This window comes from Pollicipes pollicipes, unplaced genomic scaffold (assembly GCF_011947565.3).
Source record: "Pollicipes pollicipes isolate AB1234 unplaced genomic scaffold, Ppol_2.1 Scaffold_3087;HRSCAF=3621_pilon_pilon_pilon, whole genome shotgun sequence".
In the NCBI taxonomy this organism is placed as follows: Eukaryota; Metazoa; Arthropoda; class Thecostraca; order Pollicipedomorpha; family Pollicipedidae; genus Pollicipes; species Pollicipes pollicipes.
The window spans coordinates 30214372-30229602 of NW_023596225.1; the positions used below are offsets into that span (position 1 = coordinate 30214372).

At 57.2% G+C, this 15231-nt stretch overlaps 1 protein-coding gene across 1 annotated transcript in view; it reads right to left on the reverse strand.

Annotated features, from left to right (window-relative positions):
* Positions 1-336: 336 nt before the first annotated feature.
* The window catches only part of LOC119090026 (protocadherin Fat 1-like), an 18462-nt gene continuing 3567 nt past the window's right edge, over positions 337-15231 (reverse strand). Inside the window, exons 2-9 of the mRNA XM_037212823.1 lie at positions 12894-13135; positions 11719-11963; positions 5422-5618; positions 2186-2203; positions 1912-2130; positions 901-979; positions 533-597; positions 337-501 (exon numbers count right to left, since the gene is read on the reverse strand). Of these exons, the coding sequence (XP_037068718.1) occupies positions 337-501; positions 533-597; positions 901-979; positions 1912-2130; positions 2186-2203; positions 5422-5618; positions 11719-11963; positions 12894-13135 (1230 nt within the window). The remainder of the gene's footprint in view (positions 502-532; positions 598-900; positions 980-1911; positions 2131-2185; positions 2204-5421; positions 5619-11718; positions 11964-12893; positions 13136-15231) is intronic.

Consider the following 15231-nt stretch of genomic DNA (forward strand, 5'->3'; position numbering starts at 1 on the left):
TGTTCCCTGATGCTCTGCATGTCCGGGTCAGAGGCCTGCACTGTTACCTGATGCTCTGCGTGTCCGGGTCGGAGGCCTGCACTGTTTCCTGATGCTCTGCGTGTCCGGGTCGGAGGCCTGCCCTGTTACCTAGTGTTCTGCGGCGTGTCCAGGTCGGAGGCCTGCGCTGTTACCTGATGCTCTGCGTGTCCGAGTCGGAGGCCTGCACTGTTACCTGATGTTCTGCGTGTTCGGGTCGGAGGCCTGCACTGTTACCTAGTGTTCTGCGGCGTGTCCAGGTCGGAGGCCTGCACTGTTACCCAATGTTCTGCATATCCGGGCCGGAGGCCTGCATTGTTACCTGATGTTCTGCGTGTCCGGGTCGGAGGCCTGCACGGTGCCGACCTCCACGCCGTCGTAGCTGGGCGTCAGCACGGTGAAGTTGTACTGCGCGTGCGCGAAGCGGGGCGGCTCATCGTTGACGTCGAACACGGCGACGGTGACGCGGGCCGGCCTGGCCGCCTGCAGACGGGGGCTGACCGCGGTCCCAGACGTCCACCGTGAACTCCAGCTGGGACCGGCTCTCGTGGTCCAGCGCGCCGGCGGTCCTCAGGGCACCTGTGCAGCACACGCGTTAGCGGACGGAGCCGGTACAGCCCGAGGCCGGACAACGACTCCAAACCAGCACATGAGCCGCGACAGTGTTCAGTTGCCTCGCACCGCCGGCACACTCCGGCCACTCTCACCGGAGTCGGGGGTCGATCTGCAGGAACTGGCGGGCGGCCGTCTCCACGATGTTGAACAGCAGCCGGCCGTTGCTGTTGTCGTCCAGGTCAACAGCGGCCACCACCAGCGGCCGGCCGTCGTCGGCCAGCACGGCCGAGCCGACCGGCGCCGACTCGCGCACCCGGCCGGCGTAACGTGGCCGCGCCAGCCGCGGACGGTTGTCGTTCACGTCCAGCACGTGCACGATGACGCTCGTGTGGGCCACCTCGCCCACCTGGAGGGGACGGCACACAGGTCAGCCGGGGTCAGTTAGAGGTCAGGGTATGATGACGCTCGTGTGGAGGGGACGGTACACAGGTCAGCCGGGGTCAGTCAGAGGTCAGGGTTTGATGACGCTCGTGTGGGCCACCTCGCCCACCTGGAAGGGACGGCACACAGGTCAGCCGGGGTCAGTAGGGGTCAGGGTATGATGACGCTCGTGTGGAGGGAACGGCACGCAGGTCAGCCGGGGTCAGTAGGGGTCAGGGTATGATGACGCTCGTGTGGAGGGGACGGTACGCAGGTCAGCCGGGGTCAGTTAGAGGTCAGGGTATGATGACGCTCGTGTGGAGGGGACGGTACACAGGTCAGCCGGGGTCAGTTAGAGGTTATGGTATGATGACGTTCATGTGGGCCACCTCGCCCACCTGGAGGGGACGGCACACAGGTCAGACGGGATCAGACCTCTGGTTATAATGCCGCTCGTGTGGGCCACCTCATCCGACAGAGGAGATGGTCACGAGTGAGATGTGCGTTGGAGGCCACTGAGTAACGGCACACGATTAGGGTGCTTCACCCGTTTGTGGAAATAACACAACTTGATACAGTGTGGAGTTCATGTTCCTACAAATGGGGCAGCAAATGCCATTTAAAAGTCATCAGGATATCAATGTACGGTGTCGGTCACCAAAGCTAACCCACGCACTTGACAGCATCATTGGCACGTCTGGTAAGTTCCGCCCGCCTATCCGTCCAGTGAACTGAGCGCCAACGAGCGTTGGGACTTGGAATTCCAAAACCGCCAACGAAGTTCTCACCATGCTGACGGCCTGTACGGACAGGTTGTACCAGGTGCGGCGCTCGTAGTCACGCAAACTCTCACCATGCTGACGGCTTGTATGGACAGGTTGTACCAGGTGCGGCGCTCGCAGTCACGCGAACTCTCACCATGCTGACGGCTTGTATGGACAGGTTGTACCAGGTGCGGCGCTCGTAGTCGAGTCTCTCGCTGACGGTGAGCACCCCGGCGCCAGGGTTCAGCAGGAACGAGCCGTCCTCATTGCCTCCCACCAGACGGTAGGTCACTGAAGTCCGGCAGTGGGCCACCACGTCCAGCACGTGGGAGCCCTGGGGCCTGTCCTCCTCCACCTCATCGCCGTACTCTGCCTGCAGCGGTGGACACGGACAACACGTCAGCGCCCGGGATTCTGTAGTCCTCCACCTCAGCGCCGTACTCTGCCTGCAGCAGTGGACACGGACAACACGCCAGCGCCCGGAGTTCTGCAGTCCTCCACCTCAGCACCGCACTCGGCCGGCTACGGTCCATAACGTGAGAAGGCATTTCAGATACGCTAGTGGCCGACGCAGCTATCTGAGCCGTGCACACAAAGCCAATGAGCTCTGCAGATGACGTCCAATGTAGCCTGCAGGGGCTTTCGTCTGGAGGATCTTTTTCCATCCTCGCCATCCTTTCATCCCACTCTCCTTGGCCAGAGCTCCTTTCATCCTATAGTCAGCGCCGTGGACGCCGACGCATTGTTCCCCATAGCTGAAAACAGTCTCTGCCAATGCGGCATCAGATGGCCTATTGATCTTGCGAACGGAAACAGGGAAGTCTTCGAGCTGAAAAACTTCCCCCTTGAAGATTAGATTTACAAACGAAGTTTCTGATAACTTCCTGGCCTGTCAGAAGGCCCGTCGCCCGGCACCGGCGGATAAAAATGTCAGCCGCAGAAGACGAACAGATCGCGGACCATTCAGCTCGCTGCGATTACGGCGCTCTGTCTCCCGACGGCCAACTCGGCGCAGCAGGCGGCAGACTGCGGACGTGGCTTTAAAACTGACTTCGGAAGCCGTCCGCGGCGTCCATACTATGCGCGTGCGTACGGTTTCCATTGTATTTTTCACCGGGAATACCAGTGGATTCAAAAGCCATCTGGTCAGAATATTCCTTACATAATTTAACACGTCAGAAATTAGCCATGTTCAGTGACGACAGGTCAACAGCGTACCACCATTCATTTAAGTTTATCGAAGTTTATAGGGGTTGTTCCCAGGGAGCCAGCCAATAACGAAAAGAGGACATGCTCGGGAGCAGCGCGTTACTCTTTAACGTTTCACGTCGAAATTGTTCTGCATTTCTTCGCTGCATTACTCCATGTTGATCATTCGCAGTGGATAGGGTTGGACTGAAAGCTCAAACCAGTTGAGCTTCCGTCGCTCCCATATTCACATCACAGTCAAATAGTTCCCAAATATGCACAAGCTCCGCCGCGCGCGTCTGAGCAACAGCTGCGGCATCTGTACGGTGGTGAATATTCTCCGCCGCAAGCGACGTGGGCCGTAAAGAAATAACGATAGCAACTCTGGAGTAGCTACTTGCAAGCAAGCTCTGGTCTCTGCCCATCGCCGACTATTTCAAGAGTCTTGCTAAGATAGACTCCCCTTACGCATTTTGGTATGGCCTCGCGAATGCTGAAATATCCGTCAGGGGAAATCGCACACGACGGCTGGTTCGGTCACGGCCACGGACAAGCCGATTTCGATTAGTATGACCGACAGCCAGGTGATTTGTCTATTCAGCGCAACATATCATGCCTTTATCCGTTCTCAAAGTGACAGATTTCCATGGAAAAAGCTGAAAGCATATCCTTCCACTCGAAGCGCGATCCAGTACCACGTGAGCCCGTTGTTTGAGCCCAACAGGGGAAGAACACTGCAACCCTCCAAGGGACCACTTGCGCTGTCAAAGAGTACACTGCACGCGCTGGCTCTCACTTGGTCCTCGCGACGAAATACGATAAAAAAAAACACTGTTCCTGATCCACACTCGTCCCTTGCCGCCACCACGATCGCGCGGAGTCAGCCCCGGGTGAGAGGGGCCGACTGGCGGGGATGGGTGCGGCGCCTCTCACCGCCACCGACGACCGCGCAGAGTCACCCCGGGTGAGAGGGGCCGACTGGTAGGGATGGGCCGCGGCACCTCTCACCGCCGCCGACAGCCCGCGCGGAGTCACCCCGGGTGAGAGGGGGCCGACTAGCGGGGATGGGCACGGCGCCTCTCACCGCCACCGACGACCCGCGCAGAGTCACCCCGGGTGAGAGGGGGCCGACAGGCGGGGATGGGCCACGGCACCTCTCATCGCCGCCGACAGCCACACGGAGTCACCCCCGGGTGAGAGGGGACGACTCGCGGGGATGGGCCGCGGCGCCTCTCACCGCCGTCGACAGCCGCGTGGAGTCACCCCGGGTGAGAGGGGCCGACTGGCGGGGATGGGCCGCGGCGCCTCTCACCGCCGTCGACAGCTGCGCGGAGTCACCCCGGGTAAGAGGGGGCCGACTGGCGGGGATGGGCGCGGCGCAGCTCGCGGCTCCTGACAGACCTTGAGAGGCCAGTAATGCGGCAATTTGAGCATCGATTAACAATCGGCCTGACCGTCGGCCGCACTTGGCTCGTAAAAGGCTTCTCATGCCCGGCGACGACGTTCATTGTTCGTTTCACGTTCGGCCAGCGAGAAACCGTTAATCAGCCCGAGAAAAGTGCGGAGCTCGCTAGGAGCTAGCTGGTTGAGAACGCCAGAACGTTCAACAAAAGGATGTTTGCGGTAGCATTTGTGTCAACTAGAAATCGAGATAGCATTCCATAGCGTATGTAATTAGGCAAAACGAACTCATGCATAATTTGTTCGGTGACACATCACTTCACTGAAATAAAAAGCATCTTAAGAAAAGGTTTGCAGACTTTGACCGTGCGATTTTTAACTCTAGTATTTTGTAAGCCTTCATATTGCTGTACCTAAACGATTTTTTTTTGCAGACCTTTGCCACACAAGTGAAAATTCCAATCTGTGGTAAGCCTGCAGCCTAGATCGAATTCGAGGGAATTTAACAGCAACTAATCACAAAAACGACCACAAGTTATCACAGCTGTAATGAAATCCTTAGTTAACTCGGTCACGAAATCTGATAAAATGCACAATCATCAGCCTTTGCCAGCTCTGATGACATGTAACATTAATCAATTACCGGCTACTAAAGCTAGGGCAAACTCAAAACACCTCCTCAAGCATGACATCTCACTGACCACAAAACCGCGGTCTACCCTTAACTGCTGTCCGCCGTAGTGCCATGCGGTGCGCACAGACCTTCTCGAAGCCGGGCGGTGCGCAGTGCTTCTCGAAGCGGGGCGGTGCGCACTGACCTGCTCGAAGCGGGGCGGTGCGCACTGACCTTCTCGAAGCGGGGCGGTGCGCACAGACCTTCTCGAAGCGGGTCGGTGCGCACTGACCTTCTCGAAGTGGGGCGGTGCGCACTGGCCTTCTCGAAGCGGGGCGGTGCGCACTGACCTCGAAGCGGAGCGATGCGCACTGACCTTCTCGAAGCGGGGTGGTACGCATGGCCCCCTCGAAGCGGGGCGGTGAGCGCTGACCTGCTCGAAGCGGGGCGATGCGCACTGACCTTCTCGAAGCGGGGCGGCGCGTTGTCGGGCAGCGTGACGAGCACGTTGACGTGGACGTCGCCGTGCAGCGGCGGCCGGCCGGCGTCGCTGGCGCGCACCGTTAGGATGTACTCGCTGGCGCGCCGCTGGTCCAGCCCGGTGGCCACCGAGATGGTGCCCAGCACCGGGTCCACCGCGAACGCGTTGTCCACGTTACCTGGCGGCGGCGGACGTAGACGTCAGGTGTTAGCGGAGTGCACCATACCACACGGAGACCAGGACGGAGGCGGGCAGGGATGCACAACCTGGCATGGCGATAGGATAACACACGCATAATGTACGCGCAGAAACCGAAATGGGTTAAGTATGGAGCTTACATAAGCAGGGACAGGCAAGGCTGGCGGCATTGTAGGACGATGTCTCTAAGCCGAACCGCAAGACCGACAGTGAAAACACGGGGAACAACTACAAAAGATCGCTTAATTGCTCCGGTATGCAATCAAGTTGTATTTTTGTTTTTCTTTTCTTTTGTTACCGTTGAGCAAATGTATTGGAACCAATCATAGTAAACGCCTGTTGGCCAAACGAGTAAGACGCTTTCACTGCAGCCTTGAACTACAGCAAAGTCAGAGTTCCACAGGTCAATTATCTGCCTCTAATGAACTATCAACAGGACCGCTTCATCTTCATCACAGCTCTGTAGATGAGCATCGGCCGTGATGGGAATTGATGAGCCGCGGTATTTGTTCGACAGATCCACTTTACTGATGCACATTGGGGGCGGGTGGCTGAACGCGACGCCGTTAAAAACAAGAGAACGACAGGATTGATGCATCGCATTAAAACAGCACCGAGGCGGCAGCAAGCTAAATTTCGCAGGCGGCGGAAAATTTACGACCGCCAATAAACCAACGAAACAGCGAGCCAAATTTCCGCAATGAAGAGAAACAAAGTTGGTTTCACCTCTGCAGTAACATGCTGTTGACAACCACACCCACTAAGTGAGGTAAATCAGAAAAATAATGAAATGGGGTGGTCCACTTAACTGCTGCACTTCTTGGCTGTTGACAACATACGTTACTTGGCAAAGATGCGAGGAAAATGTGAGGAAAGCGCAAAAGGTATGAGCGATAGCACTGGCGTCAACATTGGAACATTTGTCCGTTGTTTTTCCTCTAACCTTCGCTTATGCTAAAAATAATTAACTAATGAACTATCAATATAAAGCTTCCGACGAGCGCTGCGGCTGGAACGCAGCAGTATCAGCCCCAATTCGTGATCGGCCGGAAGACAGCAGTACCGGCCCCATCTCGAGATCCGCTGGAAGACAGCAGTACCAGCCCCATCTCGAGATCCGCTGGAAGACAGCAGTACCGGTCCCATCTCGAGATCGGCCGGAAGACAACAGTACCGGCCCATCTCGAGATCGGCCGGAAGACAACAGTACCGGCCCCATCTCGAGATCGGCCGGAAGACAACGGTACCGGCCCCATCTCGAGATCGGTCGGAAGACAACAGTACCGGCCCCATCTCGAGATCGGCCGGAAGACAACAGTACCGGCCCCATCTCGAGATCGGCCGGAAGGCAACAGTACCGGCCCCATCTCGAGATCGGCCGGAAGACAACAGTACCAGCCCCACCTCGTGATCGTTGGGAAGGCAGCAGTAACGGCCCCATCTCGAGATCGGCCGGAAGACAACAGTACCGGCCCCATCTCGAGATCGGCCAGAAGACAACAGTACCGGCCCCATCTCGAGATCAGCCGGAAGACAACAGTACCAGCCCCACCTCGTGATCGTTGGGAAGGCAGCAGTAACGGCCCCATCTCGAGATCGGCTGGAAGGCAGCAGTACCGGCCCCATCTCGGGATCGGCTGGCAGACAGCAGTACCGGCCCCATCCCGAGATCGGCTGGAAGGCAGCAGTACCAGCCCCTTCCTGAGACAAGCTGGAAGGCAGCAGTACCGGTCCCATTCCGTGATCGGCATTCAGGCACGTGCCATGCTTCCAGCACTCATGGACTGCCTCAAACCTTGCTACCGGCGACTGACAGAAGAGGTTCCCGAGATAACGCCTTCGGCCCAGGCAGAGCAGAAGAGCCAGCGACCCCCTTGCACGGCGCCGGTAGACGCCAGCCCGCCACACTGGCGGGCTATCATGTCTGCTTCCCTGAAGTACCACCTATCGCGCGGATACGCCACGGGTTTATACGGAAGAGATTAGGGTAGACGAACGCGTTAATACTTTCGGATTGGATTGGACGGGTACGCTACCCGTCAGAGATCGGGTGCGAGGAAAATGTGCACGTGTGGGTGTGCGTGCGTGGGTGTGCGTGCACGCGTGTGGGTGTGCGTGCGTGGATGTCAATGTGCGCATACGCGTGTGCGTGCGCGCGAGTGTTCACTGTTCTCCGGTTAATCATGCGTTTGTGATCAAAGCTCCGGATGCGAAAGAACGAAGAGCTATACCACTCATGCATGAGCTGTAAGTATGACGGTGGTGATGATGGTGACGGTGCTTACCACACTAGTACCTCCCACCTACACCAACCATTTCATACCAGCACCAAGTCTCACGGGTTCATCTCGCTGTCCAATCCCAGTGGTTGATCCCGCCAACCAGCCTCACCAGTTCATGTGATCGTAGTCTCACCCGGTGATCCTACCACTCATTCCCGCTAGGGCAACACGCCCATACATACCTTAGCAGTTCGGCGCCCACTTCCGCCAGTACATCTAAACAGACAGTCCTACGAGCTTCTCCCATCAGCCAACACCAACACCGTGTTCCACCCATCACGGATTCACTAGTCCAGTCCAGCCCTCGATGCTCCTTGGTTTACCACTTCGCCGGACCTGTCCGGTTGGCGGTGTCCGCAATGGTTTGCTCTCGCCGTCCTACAAAGCGGAGAGCACCCCAACCGCGAGCGCAGCTTCAGCCAGACTAGTCTCCATGTCCTGCGTGTCCATCCCGCGTCACTCCATCCTGCGGGACGAGTACTCGAGAAACGTCAACATAACCATCACCGCCATGGAGAGCGCATTCATAAAGGAACTTGCCACACTGATGCAAACTCTGTGGAAGAGCTCAGATGAGGTTGACCGGGCGCTGACCACCTCCTCATTGAAGGCACAGTTCCAGAAGCTCGCGGCGCGATTCATACGCTATCGACAACAGGCATTCCTCAAATACCTGCTGGAGCACTTGCATAAGGACGTTAACTGCATCAGCAACCACCCAAACCCATAACCACCGCCATTAATGACACCCTCAGTGCCAGCCAAACTGGAGGCCTGGGAGCGTTCCGTGTTCCTGGAAAATTTCAAGTCCATTGACCTGTCCATCAGACCGCTCAGGTCCACGCTGCCGCGCACAGCCTGTGACCACGTGTCCACAACGTTCGACCCGTTCTGGGACCTGAGATCTGACCTGACCTGACTTATCGCCATAGCGGGTCCGGTGCGATCACAGGATTTTGTTTGACCTTTTCCCCAAGGAGGAGGGCTTGACTGAGAGGAAAAGCCGACGTGCTCCATGTGCCAGGAATGCCAGAAGTGGTCCAAAGACTTCCGGATTCGGAGGTTTGCACGCATCCTTGTACTGCATCTAAAACGGTTCTCGCTGCAGCAGCAAAGAGGCAGGCTGAATACCAATGTCCACTTCTCCGCCAGTGGTCTGGCCCTGTCGCTACACTCTGCCACACATGGGGAATGCAAGTACAACCAAAACGACGGGATCAACCATTCTGGCGTGACGCACCCGGGCCACTTCACGGCCCACTGCAAATGACCCTTTTTGAGAAAATGATCTGAGTATGATGACTTAAGAGTCCGGTCCATCCGTTCGCGCCGAGCCAACAACTGTGGACTATACATGCTGTTCCCCGAGCTCGCCAATCCCCGACCTGGTGCTGACCGAAACGCCAGAAATCGAAGGTGTTCGAGAGAGCCCACTCGATTGCTGTTCCACAGTAGTTTCGCCAGCTGATCGCTTTTGCACTTACTAATTTTAGTCGCGTATCCGTGACCGAACACAAAACATTTCCAACTCAAGGAAGTTTCCATGCCAGCAACATTCTAGTGAGTCACATAAGCGTGAAAGAGGACCCCGACTAGACCGATGCCAATAGGCCGCGTGCCTGTTTGTGTTCATCCGAACTGGTCTCCCTGACCACGTACTGAGCCGCGGCAAGTTAAAGCAAGCCGAGCCGAAAACTGCAATGCCTCAAATGTCGCCAGACTCTCATTTTCAGGCACTGCCACACAATTGGGTAATTGAATCGGTCCATCGTTCAGCGCGCCAATGTGTTAGCAGAGGCGGGCGCTAACTTTCCAACGCTCCATTTTCCAATAGCACGCCGCGCGACCCTGATCGGATTAGTGTCCTCGTGACAAAATGTCAACCGTGGCCGGTCGTGCCGGGTAAGTGGCACTTGCAAAGCCAACACATGACGCCATCGCTGGCGCCGCAGGCTGTTAGGTGTGTCGAAAATGGTCCCGGAGCGCGAGGCCGGCGCGCGCCAAGTGACGCGGCGGAAGAGGCGGCCGTCCATCGGCTGTTGCGCAGCTGGACGGTGAGCGCCGGGTCTTCGGGATCACAAAGGAGCACGACAGCCTCAGCTTCGCTGCCGGTCGGCGCGAGACCTCGACCACCCCCTGAGCGAGAGGCGACCGTCGCCTGCTCGGATCCACGAGGGACCATGAGGTCCGTGCAGCCCTGTTCAGGTCCAGCGAACACTGCTGTCAGGTCAGCAGCCGGTCGACCGGCTCGGCTCGTCGTCTGACCCCGACGCTGGTGACTCCGCGGGGCGAGAGAGATCGTTCACCCGGGTCGGGGACGGCCGTCAGCAAATATAAAAAGTACCCATGGAGCCCAGAGACATACCGATGAAACGGAGACCTGCCTTCAACAGAGAAGTCTGTTAACGGAGCGGGTAAGAACCGTCAAAATAACGGAGAGGGATCTTCAACGGGGCGAAGACTGAAAGCAGCAGCCGCTCCAACGGAGCGAGGCCTCCCGCCCCTCTGCAGACTTTCTAGACGTGTGTACGATATCCTCGAGAGCGGTCCGGAATCATCTCGAGCTTCTCTCAGCGACACTTTCTGCACTCACATTCGTCACTGACAGGATAATGCGATCAGCTACCACCCCCTCCCCCCCCCCCCTCCGTCAGCCCCGCTGACGACTATGCCGCACATCAGGCCATCGCCACGGCGAACATCAACGGCGCCGTCTGCATCTCGAAAATAGCCGGTAAATCGGGTTTGTGGGCGTCGACCATCAAGGCCGGCATCGGCTGGAGCACTCGGTGGGCGGCGAAGCGCGTTCGCCGACGGAGTGGTGCAGCTGAGGGGGAGGTGTTTGCACAGGAGGTGTCTGGAGACATGAGGTGGGTTGGGGCCAGCACAGCCGGGCTGGTATCCCGTTGTGGAGTGCTCAAGTGTCACATTTCTCCGTTCGGAACACTGTCGATCAGCGGACGCTGAGAAAATGAAACGTGCGAAACATGGCGTTGTCTGCGAGGCGTGTGCATTGTTGAGAAACCGATTGGTTCATTTTACGCTCTCCTCAACGTAAGCCATATGGCTTTGTTTTTACCGCATTTCAGATGATGTACTACACCAAGAGGAATGACACCTTCAACCAGTGACTCTTATTTCATTTGACATGCGTAATGATGTGAGTTGGTCTGCCAAGGGCTTATCGTGGAACATGATGATAGGAAGTGTTGGGAGAAGAGTGAACCAAAAACAAGTTGACTTCACCGCTGCATCAGATAATCGATAATCAGACGGTAAGCGAACCACTCGTGGAGGATGATCAAGACATGCCCGGCATTATGGAGCGAGGACACCTGCCAGAATAAGAGAGGAGGCCTATGTATGCCAAGCAACATGGAAAATCATACCTGATGGTTTGAGGTGGGTGGCAGGATTAATACATTATACCTAACAGCCGTTTACGTATGCCTGATGCGTGACCGTGTGGGCCGAGCGAACCTAAGAATACGGAGTGGATGACCAGGGCGTACCTATGCCTGACAGTGCGGAGGCAGCATGCCTGACAGCGTACAGCGGGTGACCATAACACAGCTGACAGTGCGGATGTAACATGCCTGGCAGTATGGTGCCGATGACCACGACATGCCTGCTAAAGCGGAGTTGGCATACCCAGAGGACGTGGCCGGCGATCAGGGCACGCCCAACAGTCCCTTGGCAGGGGCCTGATCACGGCATCCCATCAGGAAGTGGGCATACCTGACAGCACGGTGTGGAGGATGACCACAACAGACGCGACGTCACAGCGGGGTGGCCTACCTGACAGTATGGAGTAGGTGATGCGGGCGTTCTGGCCGTGGTCGCGGTCGGTGGCCAGCACGGTGACCACTTGCCAGCCGACCGGCGCCGTCTCGTGCACCTGGCCCACCACCAGGTCGCTGAGGAACTGCGGGCGATGGTCGTTCTCGTCCTGCACGTGCACCAGCAGGCGGGCGTAGTCACGGCGCGCCGGCGTGCCCTGGTCCCGCACCGACACCGTCAGCACGTGCTCGTGCTCCGTCTCCCTGCGGCCGAACGGGTGAGACGTGTCAGCCGCTGTCTACTTGCGTTGTGTAGCATATACTAGTTCGTTATACGATTGCACAGCACAGCATGAGGGGTGGTTAAGAACACGGTGGCATCGTGCCAGAATACAGTCAGGAGGGGGAGGAGGAGGAATTCGTTGTCAAGTTGTAGGACGGCACAACTGCAAACACCGCGGTCACTCTGACAACAGAAACAGACACGGGGGCACTCAAGGCCGCGCTCACGCGGTGAGGTAAGATGGTAGCATATTGTCAGACACAACCTGCAAAAAAGCGAAAAGGAGCTGGCTCGCGTTGTTCTGTGTGTGCGTTGTAACGCGTCGCGTTGCAGCACGACCAGGAAAGAGATACCTCACCACATTGTGAGAGAGCCGCCTTTGCGTTGAGACTTAATCCCGGGTGTCCCGAAATGGCAGGAAAAAGGAGGTAAAACAGAGACAGGCGTTTTCGCAGCTGCACAGACACGATGAACAGAATATTGTTTCGGTGATCACCCACAGGTTCACACTGACCTCAGCGCAGTGACCCCAGCCTCGGCTCTCGCCTGATTTGACAGGTGTCGCTGGCAGGACCGACGTCAGTCATCCCGAGCGCCTGTCGGCTCAGCCTAGCTATCCGCCCTGGCGCAAATAACCAGTGCAGTTGCCGCGCCTTCAAAATTCAATAACTAACTGGCTATCCGCCTAAGAGCGCCACGGTGAACTGGTCGGTCTCGGCCACGGTGACGTGACTGACCCAACTGATGACTTCATCTGTCCAGTCGTCCGGCCACGGTGACCTGACTGACCCAACCGATGACCTCACCTGTCCAGTCGTCAGGCTACGGTGACCTGACCGACCCAAACCAATGACCTCACCTGTCCAGTCGTCCGGCCACGGTGACCTGACTGACCCAATCGATCACCTCACCTGTCCAGTCGTCCGGCCACGGTGACCTGGCCGGTCATGGGGTCGATGCTGAACAGACGGAGAGAGCGGTCGCTCTGCGCCGCCTCCAGTCCGTAGTAGAGCAGCGCCTCGCCGTCCGGGTCGGCGGCGCTCACCGTCAGTAGCCGGTCACCCGGCTCGGCCGCCTCCGACACGTTCACGGCGTACAGGGCGCGCTCGAACGCCGGATCCCGGTCGTTCACGTCCAGCACTGTGATCCGCAGCTGGCGGCGGACACGGTGAACACACCGTGAGACACGCACCGAGACTGTGATCCGCAGCTGGCGGCGGACACGGTGAACACACCGTGAGACACGCACTGAGACTGTGATCCGCAGCTGGCAGCGGACACAGTGCACACACCGTGAGACACGAATCGAGACTGTGATACGCAGCTGGCAGCGGACACAGTGCACACACCGTGAGACACGAATCGAGACTGTGATACGCAGCTGGCGGCGGACATGGTGAACACACCGTGATACATGCACTGAGACTGTGATCCGCAGCTGGCGGCGGACACGGTGAGCACTCCGTGAGACACGCATCGAGACTGTGATCCGCAGCTGGCGGGGGACGGGGACAAGCCGTATCACACGCATCGTAAGACATGGGTCACGATTGGCGACATAAACCAGCTGCGAACTCAAAAGCATGTGTGGGCGAGCGGCGTACCGTGCCGTACACCCACGTGTCCGTCAAGAGAGCCTCGGCCAAATCGAGGGGGCCTCCTCATTAGCAGGCGTCCTCCGTGACAAGGGGAACACATGGGAAGATGCGTCAGCGGGCCACCAGACAGTACGGGCTTCTGCTTGTCCCACGGACCATAACTAAGCCTGGTAAGAGGTGCTATTGCGCGAGAACACCCGCGCTGCGCACCCAGCTGTCCACGAAACTGATGTCCCAGAGATATCAGCGTTGAAACCATAAGCCAGCGCTAACCTGCTTTAAAACGGTAGAAGGCGAGCGAGTAGCCCGATAAAATCGTTGTGGCAGGAACTGCGACTCACGTGTGAGTGGGTGTTATGCCCTTGACTGTTAATAGTGCGTCCGCATGTAGATTTTGCTCATGCACCTTTCGGCTTGTGATTTAATAGCCATTGTTTCTTTGGATCGCCCTTAAAACGTGCATGCATGCATGCAATACAAAGCGGGCGATCGAAGGGGTTATATGGTCAAAATCAGAGCGCACCTATAGCAGTCTCGTCCCCGTATTACAGGAATATTATGCACGCTACACCTAACGCATGTATCCAAGTACAAATATCGATACACGCTCACAACAGACGGGCATTCCGTACACAGTTTTCAAGTCACGTGACTGGCCAGAGGACCGGCTTGGCTGCGAGTGAGACTGGGCAGCGGCCGGTCCGGACCGGACCGTAATCACGAGTCCGTTGGTTGGCAGCGGCCGGTCCGGACCGGGCTGTAATCACGAGTCCGTCGGTCTGGACAGCGGCCGGTCCGGACCGGACCGCAATCACGAGTCCGTCGGTCAGCAGTGGCCGGTCAGGACCGGGCCGTAATCACGCGTCCGTCGGTCGGCAGCGGCTAATGAACGCAGAGTACGCACAGCGAGGCTGAGCACGAGAGTCAAGGTCTCGAGGGCACTCCGGAGCTTAAGTGCCAGAGTCAAGCTGGGCACAGGAGTCAAGGCCTCCAGGGCACTCAGAAGCTGAGCACGAGAGCCAAGGTCTCGAGGGCACCCCGAGGCCGATTACGAGATTTAAGGCCTCCACGGCACTCCGAAGCACGACGCGGCGGCATTGCGATGAGTCGACAGTCGAATTAGATTATGTCGCCCATGAAATGAGGACGAACTGCACCTCGCGGACAATTCGACCGATACGTTAACTTGCAATTAACTGCGTCTAATGCGACGGAAGATGACCCATCTTCAGAAGAGCATACCACGCGAGGTGTTCCCCCCATACGTTCGAAATATGAAATGGCTCCAGAAAATATAAAACAAATGTAAAGCAACTGAATCAATTATATTCGATTTCTCTAGGTAAACAGAACGAGCCGTATTGGAATATGGTGATGGCAAGAAAGAGTCAATGATACCCCTTGATGCCCGAATCATTGATGACTGCCGACCCGGTCGATCAGCGATATGAGATAGCTTGTTTCAAGCTAATTACTCAACCACAGGGCCAATTCCCGTCATAATTTGGAAATGTTTTATTAACCAAGTACATATGCATGAATGAACACACAGCTATGACCAAGCCACCGAGTTTAGCGCTCCAGCAGTAATGCTGCCAGGGCATCGGTAATGACTTCGATTTGACCGGGAGGATCTGGCCATCGTCTGGAT